Here is a 24,717-nt window from a genome sequence, read left to right on the forward strand (position 1 = left end):
TTTTGTGTAGTTTTATATCGTTTAGAAATGCAGGAATATGAATCATGTGTGTTTTCTTGACCATATTGTATGTTTTCATATGTTCAAATCGGAAAACTTTGATCATTATCTTTTGAAAGGCCTCCCAAAAGGTCCTAGGTAAATCTACAAGCGAAAAAAGGTGTTCCGTGGTTTCAATGTCTAAATTACAGAAAGTACAAATATTCAAATCTAAGTTAAACTTTTGCTGTAAAGAAGTCGTTGGCATTTGTGAATCTTCTTCATCATTTTAATATGAACTTCTTTAGCCTTTAGGTGGCCAATTTCTGTTAATTAATTTTATGATTATATCAGTTTGAGCCTACTGTCTATGGTTTGATCCATGGTTTGAGGTTTGAAGTTGTTTGAAGTCATAGACAGTATATAAGTTTGAAGTGCGTCTTTTGAGTCACAGTGCGCAGATGCGGAAGTGACGCCTTTAGATGGTGGGGTTGTAGTCTGTGCAGGAAATTGTGGTGGTGGTGGTTTAGCTGTTAGCTGGTCAATCTGTGCGACAGACATGTGGAAGACTTGTTAATGTCCACGAGTGGCTATTTAGCTAGTTCATTCAGCAGAAAAAACAAACATTGTCTTTAATTCGTTCAACGCCACCTCGGGCTTCTGTTTGTGGCGGTTGAATTTCACCTGCGTGTTGTAGCTGAATCAGAAATCATCGGAGCAGCGGAACAAGGTAACGTTAGCTAGCTAACGCTTCGGCAGTCGCCATTGTTTATGAGCAGGCGGAGAGCAAGGCCTTCGGCTGCCGTTAATTCATGGGTATAACCTCTTACATACTACACACACAAACCATATGTTGTGTGTTGGATTGGAATAGTTATCTATGAAAAGATCTATCTACATTACGCTATTCATTGAACCGTTATTGGGCTAGAAATGGCTCCGTGACCGTCTTGACTGTAACGTTACGTTAGGTAACGTTAAGCTAACGTTTCGTAGACTGATCCGCGCATATCTGAAATTGTGTCCACAGCTGTTATCCGGTACAATAATACAATAACCAAATTTAAATAGACTTATAATTGGCCTTAATGAAACGTGCCCGCTTAATATTAATACATATACATGTTCTGTATTTATCAGTTCGTGACGACGGTTAATCGAATAGTGTAACTCCTTGTGAATGAAGTTGTCACCGTTGATTTGTGACTTGAACACAGCGAACAGGACGTGATTAATCTTGGTGTAAAATGATTTCAGGAGGCAGTGTTTGGCGCGCTAACAGGCGGTAACGTTGACGACTAGTGTGGCGCTGTTGCACCTGCTGAGCTACCAAACGACATGTTTTCAGACCCCTCTTCCGCAGGTGCAGTGGTGGAAGGAGGAGATCCTTCACCTAAGTAAAAGTACTAATACAACACTGTAAAAATATACTCAGTTACAAGTAAAAGTCCTGCATTGAAAATGTTACAAAAGTAAAAGTACTCAGTGCAGAAAAAAACCTCACCTTTTTTTTTTTTTTTTTTTTTTTTTTTAGAAACTGGAAATGATCAAAGCAGTTTGTGGGTAATCGGCTAATAATTTCAGCTGGACTATTTTTTGTTGGGTTTTCAACATCGTATTTTAAAAACTACGTCTTTTGTGCAAAAATCTTAATTTGGAAAGTAACTAAAGCTGTCAGATGAATGTAGTGGTGTAAGAAGTACAAAATTCCCCCTGAAATGGCTGACGTGAATGATGAATAGAAAGTAGCATGAAAAGACTCAAATTTGTACTCCAGTACGGTACATGCAGTAAATCTATTTAGTAACCTTCCTCCACTGCTAATACAACACTTTGAAAATACTCAACTATAAGTAAAAGTCCTGCATTCTCTGCAACTCTATTTTCCTAATTGATTAAACAGATTATTTTGTCAGATACTAAATTAATCCGTTATTAGAGTAAGTAGAGAGTAATTTTCAATCAATTGTTGTTTCAACTTTAATTTATGCACATTTTCTCCTTTTTCCCCCGACAGGCAAGGAGAGATGTCGCACTATTCGTCCTCCCGTAGTTCGTCTCGGGCGACCGACTGTAAAGTGTACGTGGGTGACTTGGGTAACGGTGCTGCCAAGGGGGAGCTGGAGCGAGCATTCAGTTATTATGGCCCACTGAGAACTGTCTGGGTGGCCAGAAACCCACCTGGCTTTGCCTTTGTGGAATTTGAGGATGCCAGAGATGCAGAAGATGCTGTGAAAGGCATGGATGGAAAGTAAGTAGTGATTTTTTTATATTCTAAATATGTAATTATACGTGTTGTGTAAAACTTTTGTGTTATATTTCAGTAGTCCTCTGATTTGTTCTCAATTTTTAAAAAGGTGAAGCGCAGAAAAATAAAAGCTTCAACAAAAATGAGCCTCTACTGTGTAAATTACAAATCCCAAATACAACAGTGTTTAGCCCTTAAATCCTGCGTGTTGCCCTTGTATTGTCAAATATTGAGGACTCCAGAAAACGAACGTGTAATCTAATCTAGGTTTCTAGTCCTCGCAGCCGGGCATGAAGAACAATTTCAGGGATTAAGACTCTCTGGCCTCTTTCTGACCTTTCTTCTCCTCAGGGTCCTTTGTGGTTCCCGTGTTCGCGTGGAGCTGTCAACGGGCCTCTCCAGGAAGGGCCGAGGGCGCCCCAGCCGACGCCAGTTCGACCCCAATGATCGGTGTTACCAGTGTGGGGACCGGGGCCACTACGCCTACGACTGCTACCGCTTTAGCAAGCGCGGAGGCCGTCGCAGCAGGTGAAGGAATACAGTCCGTTTGGCGTGTGGTTATGGCTGATGTGATGCACGTTTTCAGTGCACATTGACACTCGTGCAGCTCATAATTTCTTGCTCTGCTTTAAACCGTATTTGCCATCTTGTTCCGTCAAGGACAGCGGTTGATAAACTTGTTTCCCTTTTCAGGTCTCGATCTCACTCCAGGTCTAGGTCCAGGTCCCGCGGGCGCCGTTACCGCTCTCGCTCCCACAGCCGTAGCCGTAGCCACAGCCGGTACGTCAACATTTTTTTTTTTTTTTTTTTTTTTTTTTTTATTACTGCTTATCAAACCAAATGCATTTGAGCCTCAGCAAATCACACCGATCAGATTAACACAAATTAATATCTAAATTCATAATTCACTTTACAAATAAGAGTTTGCACACTGTCCTCACAAGTTATTTACACGCACAGTTGTTTTTATCTTGAATAATAAAGAGTTACGCTTTGTTGTGTTGATTCATAACGGATGAACCTTTCGTCTATCCTTTTTGTGACTTATGTTGTACTTCCTCAGGAGCCGTCGTCGATCTCCATCCTATTCCAGACGCAGGAGCAGGTAAGAATACAGCTTGCACATTCATTTCTTTGCTTTTTGTATCGTTAGCAATATATGAAACAAATGTAGCCGCTCCTCATCAGTGTTGTGTTAACCCAGCTCTGCAGCATAATGTGACCGAGGCAGAACAGATGAGTAGTGTATCCCTCAGGGATCAATTATGTACTTCCCACCATAGCTGTAATTAAATCCACTTTGCTTCCTGTAACATTAGGTCTGGCTCTCCAGCCCGTTCCAAGTCCAGGACTCCAGTGAGAAGGTAGGTTGTGTAAGCTGCAGGTTTTCACACCATAATTACACAAGCTTGTCTCTAAAACACACTATTGTTGTCAATGCAAGCCTTCCGTCCTGGTGAAATGATTGTGGAGTAAGACATACCACGTCTTTGTTGATGTTTACACACACACAATGATTGCTGCTGGTGTGTTGGCTTGCATTTTAATTTATTTAGTCAATCCTCGTGGTGTCTGCACCATTTTACAAAAAGCCAAGTTTAGCAAATGTCAAGAAAATGCAGAATAGATCAGAAAATCTGCGAGTGTCTGCAACCTACCCATTATGCCCTTCTCTGCGTGGGTTTGCAAAGATGTTTGTGTGCATCTCTGCAGAAGCATAATTCCAGCTTTAGAATTCGATAGTGGACCACGTAAATGTGTGTTTTTCTCTCTCTCTCTTCTCCAGTCGTTCCAGATCTCGGTCCGGCTCTGCGCCCAGACGACGCTCTCCCTCCCGATCTCGCTCACGATCTCCAGCAGCCAATCACAAGAGGAACAGGTAAACCCTCAGTCTAGATGTCTCTCATTCACTAAAACAGGGTGTAGGCTGTTAAATAAATGTCTAGTGTTTAGTCCTGCCAGTTGTCAGTGTTTTACCAAGACATTTTAGACTTAACACCTCAGTAGGAAGAAGCGCCAAGTAAGGTCTATATTAACAATTATTGATATAGATATCGCAGTTGAGACCACAACTATCTTGCGTTCCAAGACAGTCAGATGTTCTTCACGTTAGCTAGAACTAGGTGCTCCATCCTAGGCAGGGATCCTAGGTCCTATTAAATAGACCCTCCTTCTACGCGGAGCGTCATGCTGCCTCCAAACAACCCCCACTTGACGGTGAGATGGACGACCGCCAAGACCCATCCACCTCCTCGACACAGAGAGATCTGCATCTTCTGCCTCTGCTGTTGGCCAGCAGTGGAGTGGGGTAGAGGACAGTGACTTGGGCGCTCTGTCTGGTGTAGAGAAGTATACTTAGATGAAAGATTAGACCTCTCTCTCTCTTGTGCTCTTTTCCAACTCTTGATAGCTGTGCACTGTTTAATCTCAGTGTAGCTCTTAATCAGTCTCACTTGATCTTGATAATAGAGCACACGAAAGATATAGCATGTAAAATTTTCAGACTCTAAACGTTAAAACCAGTGAGATGCACCAATATCCTCTGTACTCTTTCTTTTCTTTAACCTCACCCACCCTAGATGTAGCTTGATTCTACAGAAAAATTGTATTTATTGGATTGACAAGTGCAAAGTAAAGATGGTCAGAGGTAGTATTGTAACTGTTAAAAAAAATAAAAAAAATTCCCTATCCTGAATTTGGCTAGAGCAAGAGAACTCTCCAGAAAAACATTAGCTGATATCAGACAAAACGACACCATTGGTGTGACTTAAGTTAAGCATCTTTGCAGCACAGTTTTGTTTATTTTTCATATTTTCTTTAAAGCGTGTGGTGGGAGCTGAGCACCGCACTGACACCACAGCTGATCCCAGGCCCAGGGTCTGCCAGCTGGCGGTGTGTACGTCCTGCGGGAGGGTGACTAAGCGCTGACCTGAGATCAGCCTTCGTCTGCATCTGGTGTTAGACAGCGAGAAAGAGGTCGACCTACCGACCGAACCCTCCCCACAGTGAATGGGTGACCGTCTGTTCAACCGACGCACACGCTAAGACGAGATCAGCCCGTGCACACATACAGTTGTTCTACTAGAGTTCTACTAGAGTCACCCAGCCAGCCAGCCTTCAGATGTACCAGAGGGCTGACCCACACAGATCAGAGTTCGACCGCTACCTTTTTAAATCCATTACCTACCTACCAGACCCCCCTACCTACCAGAGTTCTTCGGCCTCTGTCTTAGCTTCTGAAAGAGAGCTGACGAGAGATCAGTCTTCAAGAGCCTCCCAGCGCAGTGTCTCTCCGAGTTGTAGTCGTCCGTCCTACAGTCCTTTCATCCTTCGCTTCTCTGTACTTGTTGTTTCTGCCACTGTCTCCAAAGGTAACCAAAAATCAAACCCCCTGACAAGCTCATGTTCATGGTGAAAGAAAATGCACAGGTCTGATGTAGTCTGGAAAACTGGTGATTGTAGAGCTAAAGTTGAGGCTTTAACAAGCATGCTCAGAGTACAAATGTGTGTTTGCATGCGAATGCGCGTGCGTGGGTGATTGAGTGAGTGCAAGAGAGGAAGGCAAGGTGAATTTTAATGGGTTGAGCTCTGAGGAGGGTTTGTCAGACGTGTTTTTCTTCTTGTGCCGTAGCTGTTGCAACATCATTACCATTTTTAAGCAGCTTTATCATTTTAGGACAGTACAATAATAGTTGTGGCTTTCAGATGTGCAGTTCCTTCTCTGGTCATGGTATAGAACAGTTTCCATTAGGGCTTAACGATATGGGGAAATAATTTAATTGCTTTTTTTACACTTAAATTGCGATTGTGATTTAAAAAAAAAAAGTTATCTTCTGTATTACCTATACACAAGCTATAAATCATTCTATAGTATGACCAACACAACATACAGTCAACATAAACTGCTTTCATGTAGGCCAGGCCTACGTGTTGTGAGGAAACAAGATGAATTGATGCAATCACGGTAGAATATTATGACTTGTAACTTTAAACCTTGTAATATAACAATCATGACTAAACTTAAAATCTGAATATAGAATAACCTGCCAGGTGTGAACATTAATATATGAAAAATAAATATGAATCCTACTGATCTCCCTCAGTTACGGTGTTCAAAATTCAAGTGGCTAACAGTCAGGATTTTAAATGGGTGTTTTTTGCCCTGGGGGGTTCAATTGTGTATTTAGCTTTTGACATGACATGTATTTCTTTGAAATACAAATATGAAGTTGCCTTAGACATATTAAACACTAAAAGAAGAATAAAATAATCTGGTCCTTGGTCTGAGAGGTCAAAGAGGTATGGAGGTAGTTAACCAGTATTCGCGCCTATCCAGTCATTTCTCAAAAAGATGTACACCGTGTTAAGATGTTGAGTAATGTGGGATTTTGTGTCTGATCATTCTTCCATCCTCCCCTGTCGCGAGCTAACTCCTCTTCATTTCTGTTTCAGTCGTTCCCGTACAGCAAGTCCACACCGAAGCCCCACGCCGGCAGACGACTGAGTGAAGAAGACTTATTAGTTCCTTAACTACTCTGCACCCCGTCTGCTTTCACAGCCCTACAGCAGCTGTTTTTTTGTACTTTGTCTGTTTAGTCCCAGTCTTTTTTAAGATTATTTTTCTCCCCAGGACTAGTAGTCTTCGTGCAGCCTCAGATTGTTGAAGATTTAGTCAGTTTAGCAGACAAAAATCAGTTTCCATTTGATATAAGTGTACTGCTGCTGCATAGGTCCTCTTTCTTCTCTGAAGACGCGTGCTGTAGCAAGTGTAAGAAGCAACACCTGTGTTAAGGTGATACTGAATGTTGCCATTGGCTTTTAGCAGTGATATGAGTAGCTTGTACAGTACACTTTCTGTGGAAGATAGCCCAGTTGATGCAGCGTTTGAGAGTGTAAACTGCTTTTATTCCCTAAAATTTCTAAACCATCAAAACATTTTCCCCATTGAGAATCGGCAAACAATTTTTTTTTTTTTTTTTTTTTTTTTTTTATTGCTCTCCAATTTGAATTTTTAGGTTAAAATGCTGTTTAATGTTTCCACTCATGATGGCATAAGGAGGTAGTTGCTGGCCCGCATGCCTTTTGAATATGTAGTCACATTCCTGTTTGTTGTTTCTGTGCTGCACTGCCCCCTTAAATGAACCTGATCAGCTTTACTTTGTGCTGAATGAATTTTCCCCATGTGTTGAATCTCTGATTTTGTTTATGACTTAATTTTAAAATATATACAGTGCTGAAGTTTGATTTCTGTAAGGGCTGCTTTAACAGTTTTGTTCTGTTCTTTGCTTATACTGTAAGACAGTGGCAGTTTCAGTTTTGAATAAATCCCTTCAATGTACCTCAGTGGTTTTATTTCACCCGTTTGTTTTGCTATGGTACTTAAAAAGATGTCAAGATATCTGCAGTTTTCATTACATATGTTTAATTAGTGGTGTACTATATACATATGGCAGTTTGTTGCTGTACTTTTATACAATTGTATTAAGTCTTTCAAACTACAGGCATAATGTCATCACAAACTTCAGATATTTGTATGTAGAATGTGTACACATACAAGGAATTTGGTTTATTGTTGCTGTCAATGTACATGCACAGAAATAAACATACGGCTAAAATTAGGACAACAAAGCTGGACAAAAAACTTTAGGTACAGATGACAATTCAAAATGGCCGACTTCCGGTTGGGGGGAGCTAATGAAAGTAAATTGTCCAAAATAATGAGAGTAGTGGGTGTACTGAATTTGGGGAATATTGCAGCTACTTTCCAAATAAGCCCTTGCACGCATTAGGGGGCACTACGGAACCGCTAAATTCGAATGAACCAAATGCTTAAAAGTTTTGATTTGTGTGGCAAATATATTTTTTGAGGAGATTAAGGGCATCAAAAATGCGGGCTGCCATGCCCAAGCGAGATATTAAATCAAAGTATTTAATATTTTGAACATGGCTGTAAAATGTTACGAGTTTTTGTGCATGCTAAAGTCCTCAAACGTGTTCGTAAAATGAAAATTAACCATGGATGTATTTTTAACGCACAAACAAATCCAAGATGGCTGAATTCCTGTTGGGTGAATTAAAAGAGCAACAAAAAATATGATATTCCAAGATGAGAATAATCTCACCAAATTTCGTTAAGATCAAAGGAACATTATCTGAAACATGGGGTGCACAATGGCCACGCACGAGCCCAGTCACCGCAGAACTTAGATATGTGTGCTAATTTTGGTGAGTTTACGAGTATCCTAAGCCCCTCAAAATGTGATTGCGCAGCAGAAAAATAATAAAAATCCTTACAAAAAAAATAAGTTACTCGCACTTTGAGTGCCAGGGACCGATGGGCCCCTAACAACAGGTATTAATATACCGAGTGATTTATCAGATTAAACCGGTGGCTTCAGATGCATTCATAGACTGTATATAAAACATGCTTTGTGAGAGACAACTACTTGAGGTCAAGCGTGTTAACGCTTACTGCTCCCCTATTGGTTGTTACTGAAGCCACAGATAGATTGACAGCCGCCTGAGCCTATCACAGTCCGCGGTGCTATTGTACTGGGCGTGAATACACGAGCCTCGTTTTTCTTGACTTTTCCGTCCATTTCAGTTCTTCGTCACTACCACCATCCTTTTTAACCGGGACAACATGGCTACTGCGGCGAGCCGTTACTACAGCGAAGACGGTAGGGCAACGAAACGACAGAAAACCGACGGAATGGCCACGGTGAGTTGGGACTGTTTGCTCGCAGTGGGAGATTAGTTTAACGTGCGTAACGAACACGCTCCGCTCGGTTACAGTGTTCGTGGTTCAATCTGATTCATTCAAATGCGCGTTTGGAAGAAGAAAAAAATGTCACGACGCGTGACAGGTTGCTCAGTCTATGTTTGTGTTAAGTGTTGATGCATAAATCTTATTTTTTTTTATCAGCTTTGTCGCGTGTATTATACTCGTGGGGCTCTCAAGGACACATCCCGAAACATAAACCGTATCTACGTATACCTGTGCTGTCCGGTTGGGATTGTTTGAGGTCGCCAGGCCTCGCCTGAGCCTGGCTTTGTTCTTGCAGCGTTACCGGTTAGCATTGTGCTAACGTTAGCCGTTAGCTACACACTGGTAATCCGACTGGGCAGCATCAGAGAAGCCGTTATTTCATGTGCGGCCACATTTTTAGTGTTGTCGTACATGCAAGTGTAATCCAATTATTTATTAAACGATAAAATAACTCACGGAAATTAGCTACCCCTTTCACCCCTGTCTGGGTTTTCCCTATGTTTGTGGAGGATTTAGGTGCACGCATTTAGTGGCGGGTTTAGAGGTCCTCTCTCATGAAAATGTTACGTTTTTCAATTAAAAAAATTGCAATATCACATCATTTAGACCATTTACCTTATATTGTGTTTAAACATTGGGAAGCAAGAGCAGACTAAAATTAACGTTACAACCATTAGATCGGAGAAGAGTCTTGATTTTTACATTAATTCGGCTTAGATGACCCCCAAAACGGCGTGGGTGCTGGCAACTAATGGTAGCGAAAACCCTGCGTATGCAACCTGAGATAATTAAAGGTGTGTTTTGAGACGAATACAGAACAAAGACTGAGCAACAGCATCGACTGGCTCTTCTATCTATTTCTGAAAGTTACCCGAGCAAAATATGTTGCGTTCATGTAAAGGCAGACTTATTGAGATACCCTTTTTTTTTTTTTTTTTTAAAAAAAAAAAAAATATATATATATATATATATATATATATATATATATATATATATATATATATATATATATATATATATATATATATATGCGCCACTACAAGTTCTGCATTCAAAACTTTAAGTAAAATTATGTAACCCTTATCAGCTAAATCAGTGTGTTCCCTACAATTAAAAGGTTTAGGTGCAGCACCCAAGCCATTTTGGGCACCACCTAAGCCAAATGTAAAAATCAATGTGAGCGTTAAAACTAACTTTAATTACTTTTCGCAACTGACTTCTGTAATTTCTTTAGCAAGTTTAGTCTTTAAGCTTTTTTTAATGTTATACATTTATTTATTTGTTTTAAGCTATTCCAAAATTTTAGACACATTGTTCAAGGGTGTAGCTTTGGTTTGAGAAATGGGGGGGGTCCTCCGCCAGAGAAATATTTTCTATTTGAATACCATTGACTGCATTTTCTACTTAAGTTTAGAGACTATGGTGATACAAAATCCAGAAACTAATTAAGTTGATCATAACGATACATTCTTCCGGAAAGAACAAGACTAAACTATGTACAAGAAAAATAGGTCTTACTCTCTTTATTGTTTAAAATAGGGACCGATCACCTAGACTTAGTCGAAAATGATGTGAAATTGCACTCCCTCGCCAAAAACCTGCACCTGAGTCTTCCACAAACTTATTTATTGAAATACTCTAAATGTACTTGTAGTTTCAAAAGGAATTACTCATTGTGCAGTAAAATGTTTTTTTACTCGTTTATTCTATAAGATCATCATAGGTTTGTAGCGTTGTTGTCCATGTGTATTAGAGCTGGGTATCATTTAATTAAAATAAAGTGCTATCAACAGACTACTTCATTTGATACCTTCTTTTACTTCATTTGATACCCCTAAAAGGCATCTTGTGCCCATACCCAGCCCTGTATTTTGCATTTTACCACTGTAGGTGTTTAAGGATGAGCCAATTTTAACTACTACTACTCAGAAAAACACTGAATCCTCCAGTTTTTAAATGGCAAAAGACAGTCAACAAGATTGCAGCAGAGAAAACTCCCACACGTGTGCACTTTAGATAAGACGAGTAGGGCTGAGCATTATATCTATATGAGACTATATATTGTCTTAAATTTTGGACATCGTGATATGACACTAGTGTTGTCTTTTCCTGTTTTTAAAGGCTGCATTACAGTAAAGTGATCTCATTTCTAAACTAATCAGACTGTTCTAGCGGTTTTATTATTTGCCTTTACCCACTTAGTCATTATATCTACACTACGGATGATTATTTAATAAAAAATCTTATTGTTAAATTTTTTTTTTTTTAAGCACCAATTGTCAGCTCTACAATATTGTCACCCTATCGAGATAATTGATTTTCTCCATATCGCCCAGCACTAAATACGAGTAAATGATCATGATGATCGTGTTTGCTAATTTTCTGTTTTCTTTAACGCAGGGATACGAAGATCCGCACAAGACCCTTCCGTCTGTCGTGGTGCATGTCCGGGGTCTAGTGGACGGTGTTACGGAGGCTGATCTGGTGGAGGCCTTGCAAGAATTTGGCGCAATCAGGTAGAGGAATGGAATGGCTTGATTTGTGTGGAAAATAAGTAGGGCTGCTCCCTCTTAGTCGACTAATCGGTCGTTTTGGTCTTAGTCAACCTAGATTTCTTTAGTTGGTTAGCCATGTTTTTATGCTTTTTCCAAGAAACGTACGAGCACATCTCTGGTAAACACAAGAATTAAAGTGGTGCTTTTGCATGACTCTTTGCCGAGAAACTCAGATTTACAGACCTGTCGATTAAATCAACTAATTGATTAGTCGATGCAATTGAATGAGTGTTAGACGACTAAGAATTTCTTCAATCGAGAACAGCCCTAAAAATAAGTTGAAAAGAAATACAACCTTTCCACAGCGTGTTGGTCATTACCTAGATTTTAATAAATAAAATAAAAGTTTTGATGAACTAGCTGCAAATGTGACCCAGTTGAGTTCACAACATCTGCCTTTTTTTTTTATCTAACCCCATTTTGTTTTTATTGCTGTTTCTAGCTATGTGGTGGTGATGCCCAAGAAGCGCCAGGCACTGGTGGAGTACGAAGACATGAACGGGGCATCCACAGCCGTAACCTACGCTGCAGACAACCAAGTGTACATCGCCGGCCACCCAGCCTTTATCAACTACTCCACCAGCCAGAAGATCTCGAGGCCGGGAGACTCTGATGACTCTCGAAGTGTTAACAATGTTCTTCTGCTCACCATCATGAACCCAATCTACCCCATCACCTCGGTAAATGCAAAGATTTTGGCCAATGTGTCTTTAACATAGTTGTCTCACTTTGTGACGTTAGGGTTTTAATTCAAAGACTAGTGGCTGCATTTGGCAGTGGTGCTGTTGAAATGTCAGCTTTGTTAGTAGTAAACAGAAGTCTGTGTGCAAAATTCAGCTTGCTAATGTTTTTTTTTTAACCTTTTTTTTTAATTTCTTACTGTACTCATCTGCTGCTCCTCTGCAGTTTGATTCTCAGGTGTTTTGTTTGAAACATGCTGCGTAGTTTAAATGTAAGCAGGATAGTGACTGTTCACCGCTTGAAGAAACGGAAACTTAAACGGGGCTGCCATCATGGAACATGGACCGAAAACAATTGTTTTCATTATTGATTAATCAACTTATTTTCCCAATTAAGCATTTAGTCTATAAAATGTCAAATAGTGAAATGTCCAGTCTGAGGTGAGGTCTTATAATGTACGATCAACAGCCCAAAACAGATTTAATTTACAATAATGTGGGGACGTGAAATGTCTCATCTGTCAAATCTGTGGGGGGAAAAACAACTAAATACTACAATATTGTGCAATGCGTATAAATTCCTAACTGTACTTTGGAAGTATTCTCAGCAAACCAAACGTCTGCAAAGTAAATGTCGACGCCTTCTTTGTGAGTCTGTTATAGTTTGCATGTTAAACCAAGTTCAGACTTGCACGTGCTGCACTGCTGTTGTGCTCACTTTGATTTAGCATTTGCCTCTGTGTAGTATGTTTATAGTTTTTTATTTATTTTTAACCTGGTGCGTTTTCACAGGATGTCCTCTACACCATCTGCAACAACTGTGGGCCTGTCCAGAGGATCGTCATCTTCAGGAAGAACGGCGTCCAAGCGATGGTTGAATATCCTTTTTGCCATGGGTGCGATCTGACGGGGGATCCAGTCTGATTGTTGACTGCCAGTTTTGCCACGTTACAAAAATAACATGGACTGCTGAAGTTCTAACAAAAAGTGGCTGGGGTAGGAACAGGAATGCCTGTCCCTGGTACAATCGCACAAACCTGTTCTAAAACATGTAGGCGTATTTCACAAATGCAAATGCTAAAATCCTGCTAGTCAAGTTTAACTGGTGATTGGCTTGTGGCGTCTGTAAATCATCAGAAGGCATATGCACTTGCGTAATGTTTTTGCACGAAAACGAAGCATGGTCATATCCCTGTAGAATTTAAGAGGAACTATGAACAACATAACTTATGTGCAGCAAGGTTTTCTTTTTCTTTTCTTTTCTGGAAGTCTGCATTCTCGCTCCTGTCCAAGATAACCCGGTACTTCCCTGTCTTGTCCTTAACTCTGTCGTTACATTTGACTCTGTGCAAAGCGCCCAGCGTGCCAAGGCATCGCTCAACGGCGCAGACATCTACTCTGGTTGCTGCACGCTGAAGATCGAGTACGCCAAGGTACTGCTGCGAAACACCAATAACAAGCCAATGTTCAGACAAAATGAGTGTGGTGGGCACAGAGCAACACCTGCCAGCCAGCCGCTCTGCTAGGAATCGTAGTTGATGGAACGCATCATTACACTCTCAGCTAAATTACCACAAGTTTTACAAAGGCGGGACAATTTGCAGCTTGTTTCCAAACACTGTTTTCATATACAATCTTTTAAAAGTAAAATTGTCAATTAGTTTAACATAAAATGTCCCCTTCTGAATTTGTTTGTGTAGATGAGAATGCAATTTTTTTTTTCATCCGCACTGTATGCAGCCTGACATTATGGTAAAGGATGAACCTGCTTTTGTCTTGAAAAACAGTGGTGTTAAAATTTAGTCTATTCGTGCTTCTATTCATGTATGCCGTATTTCCTCAGCCCACTCGCCTGAATGTGTTCAAGAATGACCAAGACACCTGGGACTACACAAACCCCAATCTGGGAGGCCCAGGTAAACTTCAAACACCAAAACACATTCCCACGCATTTGCTGAGTGCCACACAAGCTTTTTAGCCAAGAAGCCTAATACTGTCAAGCATCTTCGCCACCACTGTGGCAAGACCCTTCATTGATAATGCTACTGAATAGCTTTAAATTGTGTGGCATTATGACTGAAGTGTTGCTTTGGGTCCTACTCTTAACACTTTTCAATACACACTATGGTCAGGGTACATATGCTGGGGTGAAAAGTTTGGGAGTATGTGATGACTATGTGAATGATCATGTTGGATAACTCTCAACAAGTCACAACAGTTGTCATCAATAATTTTAGCACAAGATCAGAAATATGAAATTAATACCCACAATTCCAGATAAATATAAAGACCTCTGCGGTGTCAGGAACGGCAGGAACACATTTGCGTATAGAAAGATAATGTTACTCGCTGACGTTATCCAACTATATTTTTCCAGTTGTACAATTAGTCATGTGCAGTATTCTCTTCTCTAGATCTCCAGGCTAGCGTTCTTGTTCTTGGTGGCATGTAGTTGTTGTGGTTTACCTCACCTGATAAGTTGTCTATATTTACTGGGTGTAGCCCTCCGTCTCTGTTTACTGGGTACTTGATGAAACTATATGCAAAAAAAATATTAGACCACTTTCAGCATCTGAGCTATAATTATTGCAGAAACTAATTTCCTCCTTTATAAAACCTTGGTCCAGTCATACCCTTTTGACATTGTTTACGGTAATAACTAAACTAGTAACTAAACATTTAGTACTCCAGTAAAGTTTGAAATCCTTTTTAAAGATGAATTCATCCATTGTTCATGTTCTTAGTCTTCAATGTTTATTTTTTTTAAGAACCAAACTTTAAAAGGTTTGTGATAAGGGTTTGCAGCATCACAGCTGCTAAATCTGTTTCACTAAATAGAAGTCTGTCGGTGGTAGATTTTTTTTATTTTATCCTTCAGGCTAGAGAACAATGCCCAATTGCAAAACAAAATTCATTTTAGAAGGAAAAACCTTTTTTTATTTAATCAGATAATCTGAAGTATAGCAGAGAGGAAGAAAGACAACAACCTAGCCAGACACTACAAAATAACTAGAAGTTTACGGATTATTGATTTTTGAAAATGGCATGGGTTCATTAAAAATATCAAAATGTTATTTTACTTTAAACCAGTTGTAACCGTAGTAGGCAACGGTCAAATCTCATTCATCTCTGCAAAAGGTTAAACAAGATTGGATCAATATTTGTGATACTTTGATAACATGAGCTTCTAGTGCGTTTGCCGGTTATAAAAGCAGTCATGAAGCAGACATAAGTGCTGTTGTCTGGAGGGGCACGCTGCTGAGTGACGGGATGTTTTCCTTAACTCTTTCCCCACGGGGACAACAAACTAACTCTTAAGAATCCTGTTTACATATTTCAGTCATGAAGACACAACCATGTTGTGTGTAAAGTGTTACACTTTTTTTTTTTTTTTTTTTTTGCCAGCATTTGCTGTTCCTGCCTTCCTTAAAGCACAGCTGTAAATATTGCATTGAAACTTAATGTTCAAAATGAAAGCACCATTACTAATTTTTTAACAGTTCAGGCAACATGGATTTCAACTTTGACTTTAAAGGCAATCAACGGTAACAAATCTTTTTGCCACCAAGACTGATCCTAGTCTTTTTCCCCTGTCTAACTTCTACATTTAAATTCTCTCATTTAGTTTAACTTCACCAACAACCTACTAAAGTCTAGCACTTACGGCACTCAGTAGAGCCCAAATGAGTTTAATATAAAACCGAAAGTGGTTACGAGAAAAGACGAGTTTGTTGAACTCGGACAAATCAGAATTCAAAATAAGGCTGTATGTCTGAGAAGTGAGAACAGAGGCGAGGACCAGCATCAGTTAACAGGCTCTATCTGCAGCATCATGTAACTCTTATCTCCTCCCTGATAAATCTGTGATCTCTGCAAGTCCACAAAAAAAAACATGCACACGGGGGAGAGGCAGATACATGCTGACAACATCTCCACTCTGCAACCACCACCTCAAGTTTCCACTTCTTCAGTGAGGACACAACCACTTTCATACAGAGGGCCAAATGTCCCCCTGAGATACAAGGGGATAAAACTACAAGACACCACCCATTCAACATGACGATGTAGGACTGATATACCATTCCTCATCTCCGCATTCCTGCACAAGAGCCACGAAGACAACGCACACGTCTAGAGGGTGGGGAGTTTGGGGGCACTGAGCTACACTTGGGCCCTTCCTCCCTTGTTTTTTTTTTTGTTACCCATTTTGAGACACAAGCGAATGACACATTGAAGCAGGCCAAAGCTTGCATCTACAGCCTCCCACTGTCGACACCAAACGGAGACTGATACCAGAGGAGACACAGCATCCACCCAAACAGAAGGTAGCGACAGACATCTCAGTACAACAGCCGATGCATACTGATACTGACCAGTCGACCCAAGATCACATTTGCACAAGCCTCGGCCCTTCCTGTACTGTTTTGGGCCGCGTTGCTCGTCACGCTTGCTGACACGAAAACAAAACATTCAAGCAGCACACTCGCTGTACCAACTGATCCAATAGATGATTCACATCCCCCCCCTCCCCCTGAATCGAGCTGTAGCCAGCCACATTGGAGACAACTGATGAAGACAAGACACTGCTGACAACACCATCAAGCACACTCAGGCCCATTTTTGGTTTTATGTGTTTGCTCCCACATGGAGTTCAGCTTTTGCTCTTTCTCATCTCTCCATCTTTTCCTCCCTCTGTTATTCTTACTACATGCATCTCTGTTAAGCTAGCCCCCTTTTTTTTTTTTTTTTTTTTTTTTTTTTTTTTTGAGTGCAGATTTTTTTTCTTGATATTTTAAAGTCTAGCACCTGTGTAACGCCTTCCATGTGATGCAGGTTTGGCAATTTGGGGCTAAGAGGAGCCAGCTTCCCAACTGAAATGTGCTCTATGGCAGCCTCAAGGCCTACCAGTGGGTGCTAAGCGGACTATTCCCAAAAAGGAACAAACAGGATGGAAACGCCAGCCAAACGGCCAACCAACACACCAATGGGCGTTTTCAACTTGATAAAACCAGGAATCGATCCTGAGGGTGGAGAGTTGTTTCCCCAAAAGAGGAAATGGATAAGAGTGTGGGATGAAATGAATTGAGTGGAGAGTGGTGGAGGCATGCAGTAAGTAAATCAAGACCCTCCTCGGGGGAACATAACTGCACAGCACCACATCACCCCCAAAGCCCAGCACCCAACATCGCCACACAAGACTGACATGACTCCATTCCCCCCCCCCCCCCAACCCTCTCATACAGGCTTAATCTTTCTCTTTCTGGAAGAGTGTTGGTTGGGTTTCTGTCGGAACCTGCGTTTCTAATGTAACTCAAACCTACTGTGTGTCTGTTCACTATGTCTTGTCCCAGGAGTCTTATCTACAGTGTTTCTTTGGGAATTAAATCATGTATTTGTACAAAAATTTACAAGCTGCATTTTAATTTTAGTTGCCAAATTGCTTTTAGAATCTGTTGGTACCAAGCCATCAACATACCATTATCAATTTTTACCCTGAAATACTTCCTAAATGAGGACAGGCAGCTTTGTCATTAAGTGGTTTTACTGGGGTGATTTCACATTTGCCCGGAAAAAAAATGTACCCTTTTTTGATTAACCCGGGTTCAATTCTGATTGTGAATGATTATTGTGTATCTGTACAGATGGTGATGCAGATGGCAATGGGAGCAATTCAGGTGTGTGAGCGTACAAATTTTTCTTAAATGTAACCTACTTATTTGTCTCATTTCCCCCTGTTGCACTTCATATGCTGAAAGTTTATCATTGTGGATTTGTCTGTTTTAGGGTTATTTCTATAGAAATTCCCATCAGTATTGCTACATCCCCACACCTCCCTTTCCATTTTTTTAATACAGACCAAGGTCAATTGCTCAGAGATTTCAGCTACTTGGTTTGATTGTTGTGATCTTACTCAGACAGTCCAGTGAAGACGCGGGTCTTGCTTTTCATCTTGAACAGGGGTGGTGTGTTTAGGCTTTGGTAGTAGGGTAGGGTCCGCAGTGGGGGAGCCTGGGAAAAAAAAAAAAAAACGCAGCAAAAAGTTGAGACCGACTCAACTTTTTGGAGAATCCTGTAACCGCCGATTACAGGCTTGTCAGCCGGTTAGAACTATAATTGTGAAATATAAATCTACTTATGTTACATAACAGCAAGTCCCATAAATGGGCCATTTAAGTGACACTCCCACCGCCACACAACCCACAATAGCTGGATCGCGTTCTTTGGTCTTAAGGCTCCCATTTAATATCGGGTTATGTCTGTGCTGCTAGGACTCTTTACTGGCAAGATGAATCGGTCTTGAAATGCATGCATCGGTCTCAAGTACTAGTCCTTGATAAAGTAACCCATGACCAACTATTTATCTACCTAATGGTGTGCGATCGGAGTCAAAATGTCATACCAAAAATGCTCACATCTGTCCCGTTCTTGTCCTGCTCATATAGAGGATGTAAATGCCAACCCCAACAAGCGGCAGAGACAGCCTGCTCTGCTGGGCGACCACCCTCCAGACTACGGTAAGGCTCGCACTCCCCTGAGGAACAAGAAAACTACGTGTACACAAATTACTGCTTTACTTTTCTCTTCTATACTCTGTGTATTAACTGAAATACATTCTGTGTAGACGGTTGGGAATATTAAAGTTGATTTTATGAGTTAATCTGAGTTTATAAATGGCTCCTCAACACACTAACAGTTAAGTGATGCTGTGTTTTTTTTTTTTTTATGACTCAACAGATTTATGATATTGGGACCAAATCTTTTACTCAAAGCAGTGACTATTTCTACAAAAATGGTTCTCCCTTGAGTCGATCTCCCCTTGCTTGATGAGTATTATTTTCTGTCGTCTCGCTCGCTTCATTCTTCAGGCGGTGGTTACCATGGCTATGACGAGAGCTACGGCTCCCCGCCCTACGAGGGTCGCCGCATGGGTCCGCCAATGAGAGGGCGTGGCGGGAGAAGCTACGGGCCGAGCTACGGACCTCCCCCACCTCCCCCCGGCGAGTACGGTGGCCACGCGGAGTCGCCTGTCGTCATGTTGTACGGATTGGAGCCAGTCAAGATGAACGCCGACCGTGTCTTCAATATCTTTTGTCTCTATGGCAACGTGGAGAGGGTCAGTACCTCAGAATCACTTTATTCGCCAAATGCATCAGCAGACACACAGGAATTTGACATGGCAATCAGTAACACAGAGCTTAACAAACCGTATATGCGCATATTTGCATGGACATGCTTAAAAACAATCAATAATAAATAGTCCAAAGATAAAATAATAACTTGGGGGGAGAGACCTGATCAGCTATTCAAAAGGGAAATAGCTCTAGGAAAAAAGCCATTGAGGTGGCGTGAGGTCCTTGTCCTCATCGCCCTGTACCTTCTTCCTCACTGACCGACCTGACAGATGTGTCTTTGCTCTGAAGGGAATGGGGACACTGTCCACACTAGGGCTGTCCTCGACTAAAGAACTTCTTAGTTGACTAACCCTTATACGATTTAGTCGACTAATCGATTAGTTGATTTAATTGACAGAGCTGTGAGCTTTGAGAGGTGGTTAAGACTAGAAAAGCACAATATAAATGTAGTTAATTAACCATCTGTTAAAACTGAGTTTCTCCACAATTAATCCTGCAAAAGCACCACTTTAAATCTTGTGTTTACCATAAATGTGCTCAGAAGTTTCTTGGAAATAAGTAATTAAGCATGAATAAGCATAAAAAAAATGACTAATTGACTAAAGAAATCTTAGTCGACTAAGACCAAAATGACCGATTAGTCGACTAATCGACTAAGAGGTGGCAGCCCTAGTCCACACGAAGATTTGCGCCCCACATTTTTATTAGTGTAACGTTTCAGGCAGTCATCCGTGTGGAAAAACAGGCTACATGTTGTATACCAGGATGGCCAAAAGCCTCCACATCTTCCGCCGAAGACGCATGCTTATTTAAAGCTTGCACTTACTACTTGTCTGGAGTTTGAACCTTCACAGTTGAAGGCACTTAATTGTAAGTCGCTTTGGATAAAAGCGTCAGTTAAATGACATGTAATATACTGTACAGACAAAACCAAGTCCCCTCCTGCAATCGCATGATACAAAATAACAACCGGTGTACAGAGAGATCCAAATGGTCTTGGTACCAGGGCAAGTAAGGAAATGACACTAAAAATAAAAACCAATGTCAAAGCCCTCATTTAAATCTCATTTATACTGCTGTGGGCAGAGCTTTGCTGCGTAACTGGGACATTTTACTTTGATTAGCCATCTATAACCAAACACACCCTTGCCCCAAGCCATCATCTCAAACCCAACTATTTGTGTCTCCAAATTAATCTTTTTATGACTCTTAAGGGCACTGGTTAACTTTTCTTTTTCCTGTCCCTTTTGCACAGGTGAAGTTCATGAAGAGTAAGCCTGGGGCAGCCATGGTGGAAATGGGAGACTGCTATGCAGTGGATCGTGCCATCACTCACCTCAACAACAACTTTCTCTTTGGACAGAGACTCAATGTGTGGTGAGTTCATCCCGTCCCGTTCCCAAAACCTTTCGGTTGTCCACATGAGTAAGCTGTGATGTGCAGTACGACTCCTCGAGGATATTAAAACTACTGAAGCCTCGTACAAATGGACACATTCTGTTGGTGTCAGTTCAAACAAACAAAGAAGTACAAATTAGTGTCCTGGCAATTCTTTGACAATTTAGGTTAAAAAAAAAACAAACTTTGCAACCCCTAATGTTAAGACCCCTTGGTGTCTCTCCTAACTTGTAAGTGAAAATGCAGTTTTTAAAAGTTGTAATCCTCCCTCCCGTGCAGCGTTTCCAAGCAGCAGGCCATCGTCCCCGGCCAGTGCTATGACCTGGAGGATGGCTCGACCAGTTTCAAAGACTTCCACGGCTCCAGGAACAACCGCTTCACGTCGCCAGAACAGGCGGCCAAAAACCGCATCCAGCACCCGAGCAACGTGTTGCACTTCTTCAACGCCCAGCCAGACGTCACGCCAGAGATTTTCAATCAGGTTGGTGTCAAAGTATTCATGAAGAGAGGAAAAAGAAATGTACTAAAAATGACACAAAAGAAGTGAAAATGAAAAGTTATTGTGTTTAAAGACTTGCCGAGGATGATCGTTGTATTCATCAGGAGGTGGTGGTGCAGTTATAAAAATCTTTATTTCATGGACAGCGAACGTTTTTGTAACGTTTTTAGCTGTTCAGGTCACTTTGACAATCTGGAATCCTGTTGTTGCATTTTTCTTTGGTATGACCAATCTGGAAAGTCTTGGAAAATACTTGGGTTTCAGACTTACTGTTATACAATAATCAGGTTACAATAGTTAACACAAAGGATGGGGGAATTAATGAACATTTATATTAAGCAAAGGCCTTCCTATATATCCTTGTGTTTTCTACCATACAAGCTTTGACTGTCAGAACAAAATCAAATGAAGTGTTGTGCATGCAGTCCTAAATAATAAATGTTGTTCCCTTTTACAGATTTGTGACGAGATCGGTGTCAAAAGCCCCGTCAACGTCAAAATGTTCACAGGAAAGAGTAAGTATAGAAACATTACTTCAAATGTGGCTGCCGTTACAAAAGGAATGCCTCAAGAACCAAGCTCATTGTAGACAAACATTTAAAACATCAAAAGATATCGACTAGATATCGTCGTAGCTTTTGGATATCGTGATATGACATGTGTCTTTTCCTGGTTTGAAAGGCTGTGTTACAGTGAAGTGATTTACTTTTCTGAACTTACCAGCCTGTTCTAGCTGTTCTATTATTAATGATTATTCATCTAAAATCTAAGTGTGAAGATATTTTGCGAGAGCACCAACTGTCAACTCTAGAATATATCTCCTCGATATCGAGGTATTTGGTCAAGAATATCATGATTTTCTCTATATCGCCCAGCCCTATATTAGAAAATATGGGACGTAGAAATAAGCGCTGAAAATGTGTAGAAGAAAAATTTAACAATTTAAAACGTTGGAAAAAAACTAAAACAAATCTTATGGAACTTTGATTTCAAAAAAGGTACTCCTGTTATACAGTATTTATGTTTACATTTTATTATTTGAACAGCTGAGCATTGAACCAGGTGAAGAAACCTGTTTATTATTTATTCATTTGATTTTTGCAACTGTTCACTGAAATAGCCGGTTTCTATGAAACTACATGTGACATGGTGTCATATTTGGCTTTGACTTTGAACATTTGCTCTCACTTTGCGGAAAAAATATCGGGATATATATCGTATATCGATATTCAGTCAAAATATATTGGGATATGACTTTTGGTCCATATCGCCCATACTCTTTACACTGCATGTAGAGGTATTTCTGTATGTGGAGTGTGTGTGATGTGTAATTTGGACCCTTGTAACCACCAGGTGGTGCGGCTCCCAGCGACCGCAGTGCTTCAGGGCTCCTGGAGTGGGAGTCCATCAACGATGCCATGGAGGCCCTGGCCATGATGAACCACTACCAGATGAAAAATGCAGGTATGGGTAAGCCACTAAACTCATTTCCCTTTTAACTAGGGCTCTTAAAGTCTTTATTTTCTACACATTAGTAAGAATAATCATGGGGAAATCAGTCCCACCACAAAGTTGGCTACCACTGTCCTGTCCTTTTTAAGAGGAAGTTGGCTGATCACGTGTCTCACTGTGGGAATACAAGACAGGTGTTTTTTATTTTGAATGTTTATGTCAAATATTTGGCTGCCCTGTGGTCTTCCTGTATGTGATTACCTGTCTGGCTTGACAAATTCGCTTTTTCCAGGTGTGAAACGAGGGGAAATCTCTCCCAAGTTCACAAACTCGTCAACCGATTCGGACCAGAGCAAACAAACAATAGGTGTGAAAACGCGCTTAATTGCCTAATTCAAATGAATGCGCTTCTTTCCCCACACACAGTGCTGTTGTCTGTAACACGGCCTAAGAAGCCATAGCAAGAAGGGGAAATTACCTTACCAACAAGTTTGTAAATGATGCATGCAGTTGAGCTGGGAGCAATGTTGCAGTAATTACATGTTCACTTTTTTTAGGTTGGTGTTTACTTGAGTAGAAAGCAACACTACTTGCTTTGTCTCCTTTGTGGTGCAGAAAATTAATTCCCCCAAAGGGCCATTTCCATAGAAAATTTCCACCCACAAATCACCAAGACGCATGAGAAGTCGACCGACCAAATAAAGTGTGTGTGTGTGTGTGTGTGTGTGTGTGTGAGATCGTCTTTCTTTTTGAAAAAGTTTGTTTACTTGCATAGTTATGACCCCTTCCTCAACCCCAAAACTGGTTACTGGAGTAACTTTGACAAGAGCACATTTATACAGAGGTGTAAACTCAATTAATGGTGAAGTGTCCCAGAGGTGAAATGGCTTGATGATCTCATGTTTCTTGTTGTCTAATTTTTACTCTCCTGTCTTTCTTTACAGCTGGTCCTTACCCTTACACCCTCAAACTGTGCTTCTCCACCGTTCAGCACGCCAACTGAATGCTCCCTCGTAGCCAGTAAGATGAAGACTGGTCCACCATTCCCATGTACACATGTATTTAGACCATGACTGCTTGCAACACGCCTGGAGATAGATTTTTCAAAAAAAAATATGCCTAAAATACTGTGAAATAATACACTTTCACAATGCAATTGATCCCTCAAGTGCAAACTCCTCCTATTTGATAAATTAAGCAGATCTAACAAATGCTAACAGGCATTTAAAAGTTTGGATATTTATGCCCCAGATGTGGTTTATAGAGTATCAGTACCTGTGTGTCTTCACAATTAAGTTGTCCTTTTTACTTTTTGTATTATGCTTAAAACAGTAACCTGAAATGTGAGAGCGCGTTTTGAAATAATTGGTTTTATGCTAATCCTACGGTTAGTGGCAGTGGACAACATGGTTTTGTAAAAGAGTCGCTTTTGAAACTTTTATTATTATAGCTCACTTTTCGTTTTTGTTTTAATTGCTACCTATTCAGTTCTGCGTCTCCGTGTCTGATATGCAGATGGAGAATTGTTTTGTTGTAAGAAAAATAAAAAATAAAATTTCAAAGTTTGGGTTTTTCTACAATCTTTTTGAAGTGTTTCCTGTCTGTTCGGTCGAATGTGTTTTTTTAGGTATGACAAATGAGCCAATGTATTTAATCGTGAGCTATGAAGGCCTAAATTGTAATAAGTCTCAAATCCATACTACATACTCATTTTAAACACTGCTATATTTACACAAAGTATACTCCCAACTAGCTGGTGGCTGTTGATGGCTCCTGATCTCCCCCAGTGACCCTAACCCTACATGAAGAAGCTGCTAACAACTCAAAGAAGTGGCTCCAGAAAGATTTCTTAAAGCACCAGTTCAACAGTCTTGGACATTTTGTTTTCTTCTGGGAAGTTTAACTAGCGGTGACATTTGACGTCTGAATCGCATTGTTTTGTTTCACATATGCTCAACTTAGCTATTTTATACTTTGCTAAGTTGTTTTCCTGTGGTTCTCTGA

At 40.6% G+C, this 24,717-nt stretch overlaps 2 protein-coding genes across 6 annotated transcripts; both read left to right on the top strand.

The window, feature by feature from the left end:
• The first annotated feature begins 427 nt into the window (after nt 1–427).
• srsf7a (serine and arginine rich splicing factor 7a) lies at nt 428–7,566 on the top strand. 2 transcript variants are annotated; one of them, XR_003692225.1, is made up of 9 exons: nt 428–709; nt 1,997–2,230; nt 2,579–2,755; nt 2,921–3,007; nt 3,291–3,332; nt 3,547–3,591; nt 4,014–4,106; nt 5,051–5,598; nt 6,680–7,566. XR_003692225.1 is itself a non-coding variant. In XM_028573884.1 (8 exons), the coding sequence occupies exons 2-8, from the start codon at nt 2,007–2,009 to the stop codon at nt 6,729–6,731; spliced, it is 720 nt and encodes a 239-aa protein (XP_028429685.1). In that variant the 5' UTR covers nt 429–709; nt 1,997–2,006; the 3' UTR covers nt 6,732–7,565. The 2 variants fall into 2 exon arrangements, 1 of the variants encoding a protein (XP_028429685.1); XM_028573884.1 differs by lacking the exon at nt 5,051–5,598 and having other exon boundaries at nt 429–709; nt 6,680–7,565.
• Nucleotides 7,567–8,765: 1,199 nt separating this feature from the next.
• Nucleotides 8,766–24,293, top strand: LOC114552399 (heterogeneous nuclear ribonucleoprotein L). 4 transcript variants are annotated; one of them, XM_028573146.1, is made up of 15 exons: nt 8,766–8,948; nt 11,397–11,512; nt 11,994–12,231; nt 13,024–13,109; nt 13,568–13,664; nt 14,075–14,147; nt 17,874–17,906; nt 18,675–18,746; nt 19,098–19,345; nt 20,620–20,741; nt 21,042–21,243; nt 21,719–21,776; nt 22,615–22,731; nt 23,006–23,080; nt 23,658–24,293. In XM_028573146.1, exons 1-15 carry the CDS (start codon nt 8,871–8,873, stop codon nt 23,714–23,716), a joined length of 1,674 nt encoding a protein of 557 aa, XP_028428947.1. In that variant the 5' UTR covers nt 8,766–8,870; the 3' UTR covers nt 23,717–24,293. The 4 variants fall into 4 exon arrangements, with proteins under 4 accessions (XP_028428947.1, XP_028428948.1, XP_028428949.1 ...); XM_028573147.1 differs by having other exon boundaries at nt 8,767–8,948; nt 22,615–22,725; XM_028573148.1 differs by lacking the exon at nt 23,006–23,080 and having other exon boundaries at nt 8,767–8,948.
• The last annotated feature ends 424 nt before the right edge of the window (nt 24,294–24,717 follow it).

This window comes from Perca flavescens, chromosome 3 (assembly GCF_004354835.1).
Source record: "Perca flavescens isolate YP-PL-M2 chromosome 3, PFLA_1.0, whole genome shotgun sequence".
NCBI lineage: Eukaryota > Metazoa > Chordata > Actinopteri > Perciformes > Percidae > Perca > Perca flavescens.